This window comes from Melitaea cinxia, chromosome 10 (assembly GCF_905220565.1).
Source record: "Melitaea cinxia chromosome 10, ilMelCinx1.1, whole genome shotgun sequence".
NCBI classification, from domain to species: Eukaryota; Metazoa; Arthropoda; class Insecta; order Lepidoptera; family Nymphalidae; genus Melitaea; species Melitaea cinxia.
The window spans coordinates 6,066,378-6,082,445 of NC_059403.1; the positions used below are offsets into that span (position 1 = coordinate 6,066,378).

Below are 16,068 nucleotides of genomic sequence, written 5' to 3' on the forward strand. Positions count from 1 at the left end.
TCTTAAAACTAACCCAATATCCCGACCTCAATTCTTAAATAAATAATAATTTCGTAATCAAATTGTCGTCAATTATTATTTGTTTAATTTTTTTTTTTTTTTTCAATATAGGTACATTTTTAAATATTTCAACTAAAATGAATGTAACTATTAAAAATTCTTACTCTATGTACCTAATATTTAGCAGTATTAAAGATACAAATGTATATATTATACATATGTATACATTATACAATACGTCATGTTAAACACACACTAAGAAGGATTTATTATTAGAAAATACTCTTAACTGTTCTACCTTGTATGTTATTACACATTTTTCCTTGCCTAGTTAGTTTACTAGATGGTCGAACAAAATAAAAATAAAAATTACAGTTTTCACTTTGATAGTCTTCTTCTAATTTTTTTTTATTCTACAAACAATATACAAAAAAAAACAATTTGGTGCAAGAAACCCAATTGGATGCAGTCGCCCGAAAGTTATGAGCGTAAACACATCTTATACCTACCTACTTACAATATATTATATGCAACATTTTAATTAAGATAGCGAAAATGATATGATCATTTCTGGCCACGTCTACTTTAGGATATATTAAAAGTACCAAGGCCCTATTATTCTAAGCAGCCATAAATAATTATACAGATTGAGTTTAGAGGTCAAGGTTTCAATATTGAATTAACGTAAGACTTACATAATTATCTGTGCGATTTTTATGATACTTACAATTTTATATTTATAAATTTTAATGTTTTTTCTTTTCTTTTTTTTGATCGATATATTAGATAATTATAGGTCGGTATATATGATATAATATATAGTTACCTATTCAATAAGTTTTTGTTTTATCAGTGTTATATAAATTATAACGATTGTTTGATATCTACGATTTTTTATTTTTGTGTTACCCACACATTAGGAATTCTAAACATTTTTGAATATCATATCAAAAATTGACCGCTCCAGCGGGGTTCGAACCCGCGTTTCCGACTGACCGTTGTTGAGATTGTTTGATAGTTTGATTCAGCCAGTAATAGTCCCACAGCATAGGCTTTTTCTAAATATAGGTGAAGAGTCAAAGCTTAGTCCACCATGCTGCTACACAGTGGTTTAGTAAACATATTTTCTATTATGAGTAACGATCGCTATTATGGATTTATAATAATTATAATAGCAACTGGAACCGACAGCTTTACGTGCTCTCTGAGGCACGGCGACTAGAGCCACGAGGAAAAACGCCCAAACCTTCCGGTCTGGTCAAGTAGAAATATCTACTCCGAGCGGAAATTAAATCCGCAATCGCTATTGTTTAGATACCTTCACGAACTTCAACACCAGAATGCTAACCGTTCTATAGTCAAATTATTTATAGCCTTTAGCCTATGAAAACAAGTCATACCTACCTATTGGATGAAGAAATTTCTACATAAATTGCAGTAAAGTGTATTTCAATTGAATTAGAAAATTTAATCAAGAGTATACGTTAGGGGCTATGTATGGGTAAGTGATTATGGACTATGTAAAAAGTAAGATGGCTGTATGTTTAAAAACATTTAATTCTTCTCAAACATGTTGTTCTTAAACATTTTATTTTTCTCAAACATGTAGATTGGTGTTGCAAAAGTATTCTACTTTAGTTGCTTCGCTACCTGATTATACGAAAATACACTTTAAATAAGTATAAATATACAAAAATAATATTTATTTTCTTGACGCCTGTATAATTTTAGTAGCTATTATTCAAGTATCTAAAAGACGCCTGCTAAATTTATTAGCAATATATTGAATAAAGTTTTTGAAAATAAAGTAAGGCGGATCCTTTATATCTTTGTTAAATTACAATAACAAATACACACTACGATGTCATTTCTCAGTTACCTACCATAAAAATAACCCATTAGAGGTCGCCGTACTCAATATGTGTGCTATGTGGCTACGGCATTGAAGAATATAGCCACCTTCTCTCTTCCCGTGGGTGTCGTAAGAGGCACTAAGAGATAACAGTTCCACTACCACCTTGGAACCTATGAGGCCGATCGATGGCGGGATAACCATCCAACTGCTGGCTTTGAAATACACAGGCCGAAGACGGGCAGCAGCGTCTTAGTAGCGACAAAACCAGCCCTGCAGTCACCAGCAGTCAGCGTGGTGATTATGGGCAACACACATGAGTTCGCGCCATTATTGGCGCGAACTTTTGGAGGCCTATGTCCAGCAGTGGACTGCAATAGGCTGAAATGATGATGATGATGATGATGTACTCAATCTGTACAACCAAATACAAGAGAATAAATTAAAGAGCTCGAAAAATTTACGTAGGTTCTTTTATTATCTCACTTCTTCATAGTATTAAATATTATGCGGCTAGAAACTCTTTTTGATAAAAAAAATATGATTAGAAATTATGTCCCCAAAACATCGTTAAGGTGAGTAAATGATTTTAGATTTTCTAAAGTAAGTAATTATTGAATGATTTATTTTGTTTGTTCATAAATTGCATTTCGAGATAAAAGCCGGAGCGGGATGCTAGTGTTAGGTTTAAGATTTTTGTGCAGTAAATAAATAAAAAAATAAAACTTTTTTAGAACGAAGTTCCTTACGGCAGGCTTGACTTGGCTGGGCGACCGAACTGAAAAAAATGTGATACTAAAACCGTAAGATGAATATATAACGGAGGTGACGTAATATCAGTCACACGACTGTATAATATGACGTTTGTAAAACTAAAATATTACTAGTAAACTTTTTTAAATTTGTTATGTAATTTTATACTGTCGACAAAAATAAATAAAGACATACCTATGTTTTTTATTTCACTTAATAGTTTGAATTATTAATATTATTATTTTGTTTGATTTATTTTATTTTACGGTATTTGTTATTTTCTAAAATACTAAATTTCTTAAATACTTTTATGCACTTAAGCCAATCAACAAAATTTAAAAAAAATCAAAACCTAGAAAATATATATATAATTCAATATTTTCAAATTGTGTTGCTTCTATACTATCCGAAGGAACTTCGTTCCTACCTGGTGTCCCATAACGACACCACATAATTTTTTTTATATAATATTTATCTCTTTGTACACCATAACTATATATAAGCTATTTATGTATATGTATATATTATAAACTAGCTGCCCGGAGAGAATTCGTTCTGTTAAAAGTTAATAGTAAAAAATTGATATATATATATTTTTTAGTATTAAAACCTTCCGTGGGCCTTAAGGAAAACACAAAAAATAAATTAGCCGAATTGGTCGAGCCATTCTCGAGGTATGCGCATTTTTATTTATTATAGATGATTTATTGTAGTGTTGTAAATGTTCTTACGATCATAACCTTTTTACTTGATTTGTTTTGTCCTATGGGAAATCACTTATAAACTGAACTCTGACATTGACCTTTGTAGTTGAGTATGAGGAATGCAAAAAATAAACATCCTAGTAAGTTTCCAGTAAGTACCTAGGTACTTTATTTTGGTATAGTTTATTATATAAACTCAACATCAAAACAAAGTCACTTTTAAATTTTACAGACTAGGTACTTAATTAATCATTCTTTAACTATATCATCCTATATATATATATATATATGTGTGTGTGTGTGTGTGTGTGTGTGTGTGTGTGTGTGTGTGTGTGTATCAATGCTCAAGTCAAAGGATACACAGCATGTCAGAATACAAAGCTGCCATTCTCCACTAACAAAATAATGAGATTGCTGAAAGAATCTTGTGCCAAAATTGCCAAAGAAGACTGTAAAAGTGGTAGAAAAAACTCGAAAAACAATAAAGGAAGATCGTAGGAGACAGACGACAATATTGATAATGTAATTGGAGATGAAATAATTATATTATTTACAGGTGACGATAGCTCAACTGACGATTTAGGCTCATCATCCGATGAAATTGATTCGACAATTGATTTAATAACTTCGTTTTTCTTGATTTTTTTGTGAATGAGTAAATGTTGTACTGTGTGGCTACGGTACTAAAGAATATAGCCACCCCCTCTCTTCCCGTGGGTGTCGTAAGAGGCGACTAAGGGATAACACAGTTCCGCTACCACCTTGGAACTTAAAAAGCCGACCGGTGGCGGGATAACCATCCAACTGCTAGCTTTGAAATACACAGGGCGAAGACGGGCAGCAGCGTCTTCGGTGCGACAAAGCCAGCTCTGCGGTCACTAACCCGCCTGCCTAGCGTGGTGACTGACTATGGGCAAAACACATGAGTTCGCGCTATTTTTGGCGCGAACTTGTGGAGGCCTATGTCCAGCAGTGGACTGTATAGGCTGTAATGATGAATAAGTGTTATTGTAAGTAAAAAAATTAATGCAACAACTTTTGTCACGGGAGGACCATGTCCAGAATCTTATATACCGCGATAAAATCCGAAAAAGTTTTTTTATTATAATGTGTGAAATTTGCGTAACCATTAGAAAACAATGTAAATAATTGAAAGAAGACAAATATTGACCTTTCGTACTGTTGATTGGTAATCTCAGATTATACATACTCTTTTGATGTCAACTCTGATCTGTTTGGTTTTAAATGTATTATGTTTGAATTACTTTAAATTTGGAATGTTATTTTATTTGTTTAGATTGAATTGTGTCATATTTTATGATTCTGTGAAAATCGCTTTAAGAAGTAACATGTCTAGTTATCTGACATAACTTTTGTATTTTTATATAAATTTTATAATGGATACGTTTAATCAAAAATAAATTCAAAACGTTTGAGTTAAAATAAATAGTTTACTAATCAGTCTTTAAGTGTCCTTTTGGTTTGAAAGTGATCCCATTAGCCAGATCTATCATTCAAGACGTACTACTGTATCATTTCAAATTACCTACAATATTATATTATTTCAATGCACTTTGCATTATACAATCAAATCGCTCTAATACTTACACAAACTTGAATCGATTTGTCGTAAGTATCGAGTACCTACCGAGTCGTAGGGTTACTTCGGTATTTATATCACGATGACAAATGTCAAAATGGGCCTATTAAATTTTGATGATTAAAATTTTTATTTTACTTCTGGAAAATTAATAAATTAATAAATTGATGAATGTTACAAATTACAACTATCCGAAACTTCTATTTACAAATATATAGGACAATAAATGTCTATGAAAACTGCTACTACAAATAATAAAATTATTTTTGAAATGTTTTAGAAAATAGAATTTAAATTTACGTTGACTAGCCATTAACTAGCTGTTTTTGTTAGAAATAAAAATCATTTTTTACATTGGGAAAGTTAAAAATTGTTGACATTCAACTTGCATTCGACTATTAGTTTCAAGTTATTTCCTACGCATAAAGTTAATTTTAAAACACTTCTATCAAAAAATTGATAAATATTTGATTTAATACACATATTAGTACATCATAATTTTTAAATTTTACACATTTTTAACTATTTACACATTTTTAATTTTATAACATTTTTAAGACAAATCACAACTTTTTAGGTCTGTGCCATTATGGTATTACTCTGTGGTATATCAAGCAACACTGACACGTTCTTTTTCCTTGTGGAGTTGTTAGAGGCACGTGCGTACGTTGCGCCGAAATCTCTAAAATAATTCAAAAATGAGTGAAGGAACGGCGACTATTCGCACTCGCAAATTTATGACCAACAGGTAAATATTCATACATTAAACTTCTGGAAGAAACGTGTTGTGATTTGCAATATGAGACCTATATGTCTGTGACAGGTTATGTCTGATGACTTTTGTGATATTTCTAGGTTGTTGGCGCGCAAGCAGATGGTTTGCGATGTCCTCCATCCAGGCAAACCGACTGTTAGCAAAACAGAAATCCGTGAAAAGCTCGCGAAAATGTACAAGGTGACACCCGATGTCGTGTTTGTCTTCGGCTTTAAAACAAACTTCGGAGGTGGTAAATCTACCGGTTTCGCCTTAATTTATGACACCTTGGACTTGGCCAAGAAATTTGAGCCTAAACACAGACTGACTCGCCACGGACTCTATGAAAAGAAGAGGCCAACATGCAAACAGCGTAAGGAACGTAAAAACAGAATGAAGAAGGTGCGTGGTACCAAGAAATCCAAGGTGGGAGCCAGCGCCAAGAAGTAATCTGTTTATATTTGTAAGTAAATAAAGATAAAAACTTCATTTTTGTGTTTGTATTTACATACTTCCTAATTTACTTAAAAACTAAGCTCAACTGATTCAATAAGGTTATGAGATATCGACTTCAGCTGTCAATTTTTTTGAGACACGTTTTTGGTATTTTACATCACAATATTACCACTTTACCATTCACAATTTAGGAAATAATTATTTACAGATAGTTAATGTCACATTATTAATAAGTGATATTTTACACAAAATACAGCTAGTTTCCGCTATCTATTTGCTTACAATGGTGTTTTTGTTATCTTTTATAATTTATAAGACATAGTGCACAGTCGATAATCTTGATTGTATTTAACTTATAATTGTGTTTATTGTTCAATTTTAAAATTGCCAGTAAATAAACTTAGTTTTTACTAAAAATATTTTTTTAGCTTAAGCATATCATTTGGTTCAAGAATATATTTCACGAAGTACACAAATTTTATAACAGAACAAATTATTTTTGAAGAGTTTCTCTGGAGTTTATAACCAATACTTCTCTACAGAATTTACATTCCAAATCATTGGTAATTCCCTACTATGAGTAATTATAGCTATCATGTGCATATAACAACTGGGACCGATGGCTTAATGTGCTCTCCAGACCAACAAGAACTGCACAAACACCCAGACCACGGCAAACATCTGTATGGCCAATATAAATGTTTGTCATGTGCAGGGATCGAACCCGCAACACTACAAACCAGTGCTCTGACCATTGCGTCAAGTTTAATATTGACTATTATTAATTAATTAAAAGAAATAATTTTTATTTGTTGTTAACCTATGTATAAATTAAATAACAATCACCCGCATTAGGTTACACTTTTAGTAAGATACTACAACTAAATATATAATACATTCTTATGAATACTTGTGTAAAATTTAACTACTTTATGCTATTTGTGAAATTGTACATGAAGTTTGGTTAGAGCCATAATGTTTACAAAACTTACGAATAATTTACTTATTATTCATAATAAGATTATCTTATAGGTAATTATAATAATTACCTATCAGATACTTTGAACGTTTGTGTTGGGCAAGAAACAAGATAAAACCAAACTATTATTGGTTATGATTCAGCCTGTAACATCTATGCTAGGCACAGGCAACTTTCTTCATGTGGAAGTATAATCGGAGTTGGAAAGAGGTAGAGGGCGGAGGGTTGGTGTTGATATACTTCTCAAATTGAGCAACCTCCTTTTTTGAAGTCGATTATTAATTAAATAATAATAAATTGTACTAATCTTTTTACCGAAAGAAAGGAGAAATTTCTCATTCGACTGTATTTTTTTGTGTTACAACATAATTTTTTACAGGGTTCACCGATGGTAATGATTCTTTTTCTAATCATATGATGATAATTGTTTTGTTGTCTTCCTAAGTTGTTTTATTTGTCGATGTAATTGAAGTTAGTTTTTTATCGTTTGCAAGCAAACACAATGGTGTTTAAGGCTTGTATTTTGTTGATGGCGAGTCATAATTTTTACACACACAATTTTTATTCGCATTCAACAGTCATATTTTGTGGTATTGAAATCAAGGAGATTAAATTTGCTTTCTTAATATTCTCAACAACAGAACCAGTATCCCTAAAATTTTTGTTAATTTTTCTTATGTAGTTCCTATAGGAAATATTTTTCTTTGTCAGGTTTGGATCTAATTTACAATTTGTTATTTTGCAAGGGACACATTACAAATCAACTATGGTTTTTTTAAACGCTATTTTTTAATTTTGTACGTCTTAAGGTTGACTGGTAGATGTAGACTGGTAGATGTGGTTGACTGGTGTACTTTAAGCTGTGTAATCATATAAAAAGTTTTATTCAAAGAGTTTAAATTACTTTTATTTAGTTTACATATAAAATATTTACATTTCACAAACCGAAATTGTCTTTATAAAGTTTATAAGTATTAGGGCAATGTAATTTTGCTAATTTTGTATAAGGTGAGCCTTTCATCACTTTATAATCTTTGGTATCCTGTCCCCAAAGGTAGTAAGTATACGCTTTTTGGTTTACTAATTCTCCTCGTGTAAACAAATCTCGAGCTTTTTGTTTTTCTACAGGATAGAAGAACTGTGCGCCGTACACATCGAAACCTGAAAAAGTTAATTTTGATACTTATTTAGTAACAGTAGCTTCGAAATGGTTTTTCGTAAGGGAAAACAAGTTCGTGAGGCGCCCTTATAGATTTTCCCGCCGTGCCTTGGAGAGCACGTAAAGTTGTCGCGATCCCGAATGTTATTACACACATCGTTAACGATTAAGTCGGCAAACAAGCGTAAAACCCACATGGTGATAAGCGGTTACCGTAGCTCGTAGACACTTACAACACTGGAAGGATCAGAAGCGTGTTGCCGACCCTATCCCTGACTCCCCAGGAGCTCTGGCTTACTTACCAAAGAACCACAACACTACTTGAAAGCAGTATTTGTGGCTGTGATTTTCTGTATGGCACTTTTTTATGTGAAGGTACTTTCTCGTCGTACAGTCGGGTTGCTCCAGATTTTGAGCAGGTACATCCTGCTGTGCACTACCTTAATATATTGTTAAAAATGAAGACACGCATCAGACTGTATGAGTGTTACACAGTGTGGTGCATTTATCATGATATCGTATCGTAAATAGTAACGATTATTCAAAGCTGGGAATATATATCCCTACTCGCAGTAAAGGAGGTTGGGTGACGGTCGGACTCTTTCATGGAAAAAGTGTCCTATGGCTAGCAGAAGGACGTCACAAGTTGAATCAATCAACAATATAAAGTAGTAAGTAGCTACTCAGATAACTAATTTAGTAACTACTGTTATACTAATTAGGTAGGTATTTCATGTAGCGTTAATAATAATTAATGATGGTGAGATTATTAATAAGTAGATAGGTACCTACTAAATGTGTTTTTAATAACCTTGAATAAACAAAAGTACCTGGGGGACCGATCTTAGCTCGGTATTTTTAGTAAATCCTGTTTTTTGGAAATCATATTTAAATACGAATTGCATATTTATAAAATATAAATAATATTTTTCGATTTTACTGATATAATAATAAAAAATATAAACTGGTTATTTAAATAAAAAATCACGAGTACAAATAGAAAAAAAAATGTCTTCAGACGGGTTTGAACCGTGGTCTTGTCAGTCGCTTTCGACCGCCCGCTGCCCCACCTGAGCTATTACAACTTTATTGACAATTGCGAAATTTTCATACCTTCGTATTCTAACGGATATTGTAGTAATTTTTTCATTGCCTAAAATCTGGGATAAAACGACATTTTCTAAAAATCAATTCTAGCTAGATGGATTTATCGCCCCTAAAACCTAAATACTTACTAAATTTCATGAAAATCGTTGGAGCCGTTTCCGAGATTTAGATTATATATCGCTTGCTTCAGCCTGTTACTTATATCCCACTACTGGGCATAGGCCTCTTTTCCCATGTAGGAGAAGGATCAGAGCTTAATCCACCACGCTGCTCCAATGCGGGTTGGCGGATATATTCCCTACTATGAGTAGCGATTGCTATCAGGTGTACATGATAACAACCGGGACCGACGGCTTAACGTGCTCTCCGAGGCACGGTGGGGAGACCCACAAGGACTGCACAAACACCCAGACCACGGCGAACACCTGTATGGCCAATACAAATGTTTGTCATGTGCGGGGATCGAACCCGCAACCGCCGACGCAACAGGTACAATCCATGGCTGTAACTGTTGGCGCATATATATATACACAAGAATTGCTCGTTTAAAGATATTAGATATGAAAACGCCAGTGTTACTAAATATATTCGACCACGACGCCATTGTTATACCTAACCATGCTCAGCATCTTTACGTTACGGATAATATTTAATCTCTTAGGTAATAATTATGAAAATATTTTATAAAATTTGTGGTAACACTGTAAACGTTACCATTACAAATTGCAGATGACATCATGCTGACATCGTACGTAGAACACAACTTTTGTAATATTCCTTTCATTATTCTTTCGTTGTTGCAGAAATTGTAGTTTTTAAAATTTGTTTCTATAGTCCTAAAAAAAATTAAAAAATAAAGTTAATAAGTATATGGAATATACGAGTCTTATCCGCGTCCAGAAATATAAGCACAATACACACGCATATTGGACCGAACCCGCGTCTGCTAACGTACTTTCTTGTCACTGTCACCACAGCGATAGTGCACCGTGAAAGTAAAAGCAACAAATTCAAAGTTGAACTTACGGGCTCATGAAAATAATATTGTAATGTCTCTAATCTACCTGACAACAGATTCGGCGACGGACCTTCCAACCGTGTCTTTAGAAAAACCAAAAATCCTTTCAGATATTTCCTCGTAGTTTTCTCGAGTCACCCAATTCCTCGCTAACGACCCTAAAGGCCTTACTACGATCATATCCAAGTCTATATATATTCCGCTCCATTTAGCTAATATTAAATACTTTATAACGTCCACAGTTCGTTGAGCAATCCAACAGTTTTTAAAAATATCACTAGCTATTAATTTCTCTAAAGGAGTTCCTTTTGAGATTTCTTCGATGGGAGCATTCCAGAACTTTATGTTTTTGTATTTCTTAAATTGTGTTTGCTTTTCCATAGTTTTCAAAGACATGCCAGATGATATATAGTTGATCTGCCAGTTAGGGTTCGATTTGGCCGCTGATTCAATAGCACAAGATTTTCTCGAAGTAAAATTGTAAGCACACGAATCTATAAAAAATATTGACCTCGTTGGTAAAGTATCATTTACCTTTAACAATGGTAAAGAGTAATTGTTGGTGACTTGGTGACATGATGCGATAGGAGGCCGTGGCGCCAATCGTATCTTTAATAATATTAGTGTCAAAATCATTAACGCCGTAAAAATTACAATCTTATGTCGAGTTCTTTTGAATTCTCTCTTTATTTTTATAAATTTATTCATTTTAGAACGATTTATAAATAATTAAGTGTAACGAGTCATACTATTTAACTATGAAACTTTCAATGTATAACTGCGTATAAGTACGTACTACGTAGCACTATGTTTTCAAAATACTTAGAAAATCACACTTAAGAGCTATTTTCGCGTATCGAAATGATATTTTTATTGACATTTTTATGAAAAATCAGATACTGTTTAACGAAATATCGGAGCGTCGACAGTGTAACAGGTTGTGTATATCTATCATATTGAGATATTCGATTTGGTACAAAATATTAAAGCCTGCGGAAATCAACAGTTGGTTCGAATAATATTTAACTTATTATTCGTAGAATTGCATTTGAATGCATTGTAAATGTAGTTTATTTCAAAAGAAAACAATAATCCATGTAGGTAACAAAATTACAATCCTAATTGCATTTAAGATTGGAAATAATAATTCAAATGTAATATTTATGTATACCTATTTATAGGTCAAAGTGCTACATACGTAATTAAATATCTATTAATCAATGCTTAAGTATGTAATGTATATTGTAAATCTATGTAAAAATAGAACTGGTTTTTATTTTATATTGACAGTTATGTAAAAAAGTCAATAGTTGAGTGTAAGGCGTTTTATATTTTCTATGTATTTACTTCGTAATTTTAATGATTTCGGATTTTCATTTTAAACATTCTAAACTATGAAGCTCGATTATCGAACATAATTAATTAAATAACGAATTTGGTTCAATATAGGTATCGTAAATACAATATCTAATTCCGTATTGCAATAAAAATGAACACTTGAGTATTGTATAACAAGAATATCCTTATTGCTACCTTGAGAATATTTTACATTGATTGGCTAATTCCATTAGAACGCAAGATGAAAAAAAATCACAAATATCTCATCACTTGGACCAAACAAAGCAGCTAGGACGCATGCGCGGTATTAACAAGCACAGAATATTGATGTTCTATCACAAAATGTACAAAAGACTGATGCATGTTTACAATAATTATTGTATGAATGAATTTAGAATTAATGGCTTTCACCCAAATAATTATTGTATACCACTATGATTGACGCCGGTTGAGTGACGTTTCATTGAAACTGGATATATTTTAAACATAGATGTTTTACGTGTGATAAAAAAAAGAGACAGTATGCTATTGTCTTTGTTGCACATAACACCCATCTATAGTCATGCCTCTGGCGGCCATAAATCAAAAATAAAAGCGCAATCATTAAGCCGACGTACTGCCATCCACTGCTGTTGCAAGACCTGTGCAAAAGACCGTGTATGTCTACGTCTCTAATCTCACAAGTCACACTACCTTACCACAGGAATACCTTTACATACCTTTATTTAAGTACTCTTTGCACAGGAACATAACACTTATAGACATTTACACTTATTGAGACCAGTATTATCCCCCCTCAATAGCAATTGATTTTACGAGCATTTCCGAATTTAAATATTGTAATTCTCTTTAAAAAAAAGCAAATGTTTTTGATGTAAACTTTATCACAAAATATGTGTATATAACTCTGTTGAATTTATGAAAATATTTACTTCTGTTCTGGTTTCTTTGCTTCAGAAAGCAAATTTCGGACCCGTTTATTTTCAGACACTTGATCGTTACTCATCATAGGAAGTTATTCACCAACCCGCAGAGAAACTGCGTGACAGCGTAATCTATATGCCTTCTGGCTATTTTAATTCAATTTATAAAATTTGTTCGTGTATTCTAATGATAAGTACACACGAAGTACATCAAACTTATGACACGATTTTACTTAGTATTAAATAATAAAAAAAATGGTGCATAAATAAAATACTTCACATAACGTTGCATAACTTTATTTGTTGTTATTTTAAACTTATTCACAAATCACAATAAATATATAACTTAAAATTTCTTTCACTCAATCATTTGTAAGTATGCATATGGAACTAAACCATCAAACTTTTTATGCAACAAAATAATTGTTTTTATTTTATTTGTTATTTATAAAAAGAATAATTTTCTCAACAACTATGGTCACATCTGCATACTTGTTATTTACTGTTAGAAATAGGAAATAATATTAAATTACTAAATTTTTTACTTGCCGTTTTATTTCCAATATCCGTTTTTCGCGTTCGATTATTATAAATATTATTACAATATATTTTATCGTATTTATTGAAGACTATATATTTTTGTACTACATTGTTGACATATATTTATAATAATTAAATATTTTTAAATGCGTGAGATACAATTATGAACTTAAAGATAATAAACATTGTGTCGTTTACATTAATATTAACATAAGAGCAAATTTAAGTGTTTATTATGTTTCTATTTTAATTTTTGTAAATGTGTATTTAATTTTTAAAAACGTACTTAATTATTTTTATTTTTTATTTTAATAGTTCAGGCTACTGCTACAGTCCAGTAGTATTGTATAAGTATCTCTACAACTGTAACAAATATCTAATAAAATTAATCGGATAAAATCACTAAGTACCTACCATAAAACTGTCTTAAATATACATAAATATTAATGCACCATATTTTTAAACACTAATTTATTTGGAATATAGTGAACTAACCTACAAATAAATTACAGTACAAAATTTTAAACCAATTTAATAAAATACTGATTAATACTTTTTTTTGTTATTTATATTTTAATGTTGGCAGCATTCGTGTTAATGCAATAATAATTTCATATAACCTGACTGGAAATCAAATCTAAAATTATTACACATTTTTTGTAATATTTTACTTATCAATCGAATAAGAAAGGAATTATTTTTATTTTATGGTTTAAATAATTTTAACAATATTTTTCAAGAAACACAAAAGCAGAAACTTAGTAAAGTATAAAAAAAATTTACAAGACAACATTTCAATTATACCTTTTTTTACATTGCGTTAGATTTTGAACGCTTTTTTGGTTTTATTTTCGAGTGACAGACTATATCAAAAATAACCTTTATATTCGCTGTTTAAATTGACTCTTAGTCTCCATTTTTTAACTAACCGACACAACAACGAAGCTGCATAATCATTTACAGCGCTACCTACCATATGCAAAATAAAAAGTTATCCTTAACCATAATTGAATCCGTTATAGACCTCTTGGATATCGCGGCGGAGCTACGGCAACGCCATCGGTCGGTAATCGGCGGCAACTCGAGCTCGTTTTTCTCATACAAGTGAACATATGATTCGCATAAAAGCCACTGCACGCTTTAGACGATTGTTTATTTCAACACAATAAAAAAGGAGAAAAAAGTTTTTAAGGGATATTATGAACCAAACTATATAATATATAATAACTATAAGTGTGGATTTCAGAATCTTTATGCAGACTTTTTTTTTATTTTATTTTATTTTACTTTATTTTGGAAACAAACGGTATTACATAAATATACAGGAATACACAACACAATAGTATCACTTAACCAAAAATAGTTTTCGATATTAAGATTTTCGCGGAGAATCTATGTCGAAAGATAAGTAAATACACGAACCATTAAATATTCTTTTATGTAATCCATTATATGTAATTTGTACCACGTATTTATTCATTGATTGTAAGATTATCGGATTAATAATAACAGGATATTGAATTAATTAAAAATTGTGGGACACAAACTATATTATACTCATAAAATTAATTAATAGTTGAATAATAAAAAATCATCTAAACGAATATATTTTCAGCAACTTTTCAACCATACATGCAAAATAGAATTGGAAAATGTATATGTATTTTTTTATCAAGGTAAATACACGTATATATATATATATATATATATATATATATATATATATATATATATATATATATATATATATATATATATATATAATTTAAATAAAGAAAGCGTAAAAAGAGAAGCAGCTGTTATCCACTCTGCTCTTTTTTTAATTTCCCAATTCCGTCTCGGAAACGAACAAAAAGTCGATTCACGATTCCGAGATTGAGAATTTTTAGAACCCACAGCACAACAGTACCTCGTACCACCCATTTTTTTCTTTTTTCTTTTTTTGAGCACCTTTTAACGTTTTCAACTGATTGAATAACGTAAACAACCATACAGCTGCACTTGCACTCAAACGCCCGTGTGTTGCCTGAATTTGCCACAACGCCGCGCCACTAGCGTTATCCAAGAGGCCTATAATACTTTGGTCTAAATAAGACATGTTACGACGCTTATTTATACTCCGTCGAGCCGACAGTCAGGCTTAGAGCGCGTTTCTTGTATTTTTTACTACGTATTTATTTTTCTTATTTTCACAATTCTTAAAATTCTAATATCAATAATTCATATCCATATCTATAACATCCCTAAAAGTATTACATTAAAATTATATTTAGAATTCAATCAACTGGTTTATAATTTTATTAATATCTAATCATTACTAAGGCAGAACTTACGTTCAATTATATTCATTTTGTTTTACTGGACTCAGAACTAAGTTGTCTACCCTACTTTATAGAAAAGCTACGTACAACAGCTTTATAAAAAATTGTGAACATATAATACAGGTGGATACATGAAAATACAACATACTATTTGTACGCTACATACAAAAAAATCAGTCAAATGGAAGAGTCGTCAAAGTTTAGTTGTAAACAATTTTCTGTCTAACTTACTGCTTCTATTGGACTGACTATTTGTCTATACATTAAAATAGTATGTTGTAGTTGAATTTATTTTTAGTTACATAAATATAAAAGTAGTACTTTTTTACCACTAGATTAAAAAAATGACCAAAAAGTTTCGGTCCAGACGTTATTTCGCATTAAATGAACACATTACATTAACATTTTGTTGGTGTAAGTAAACACTCAAATTTTTTCACAATGTGTTGGAAGAGAATGAAACAATCATTTTTTTAACGCTTCTTACACGTCACAGACTATTCATTTTAATTAAGCTTTTGATACAAATACATTAGGAAACTATATGACTATTTTTACGTACTC

General features: G+C 31.3%; 2 protein-coding genes across 2 annotated transcripts in view; one reads left to right on the top strand and one right to left on the bottom strand.

Moving 5' to 3' along the window:
• Positions 1 to 5,510: 5,510 nt before the first annotated feature.
• On the top strand, positions 5,511 to 6,152 carry LOC123657332 (40S ribosomal protein S24). The gene is made up of 2 exons (XM_045592899.1): positions 5,511 to 5,657; positions 5,765 to 6,152. Exons 1-2 carry the CDS (start codon positions 5,608 to 5,610, stop codon positions 6,111 to 6,113), a joined length of 399 nt encoding a protein of 132 aa, XP_045448855.1. The 5' UTR covers positions 5,511 to 5,607; the 3' UTR covers positions 6,114 to 6,152.
• A 1,831-nt stretch (positions 6,153 to 7,983) lies between these two features.
• The window catches only part of LOC123657208 (pyridoxal-dependent decarboxylase domain-containing protein 1-like), a 31,065-nt gene continuing 22,980 nt past the window's right edge, over positions 7,984 to 16,068 (bottom strand). Inside the window, exons 16-18 of the mRNA XM_045592785.1 lie at positions 10,429 to 10,991; positions 10,079 to 10,200; positions 7,984 to 8,259 (exon numbers count right to left, since the gene is read on the bottom strand). Of these exons, the coding sequence (XP_045448741.1) occupies positions 8,036 to 8,259; positions 10,079 to 10,200; positions 10,429 to 10,991 (909 nt within the window). The 3' untranslated portion in view covers positions 7,984 to 8,035. The remainder of the gene's footprint in view (positions 8,260 to 10,078; positions 10,201 to 10,428; positions 10,992 to 16,068) is intronic.

What these genes read in the sequence shown, in the direction of transcription:
- LOC123657332 (XM_045592899.1), top strand. Translation starts at nt 5,608, where the DNA reads ATGAGTGAAGGAACGGCGACTATTCGCACTCGCAAATTTATGACCAAC. An exon ending in CGCAAATTTATGACCAACAG is followed by an intron (nt 5,658 to 5,764) that starts GTAAATATTCAT and finishes TGATATTTCTAG; the next exon opens with GTTGTTGGCGCGCAAGCAGA.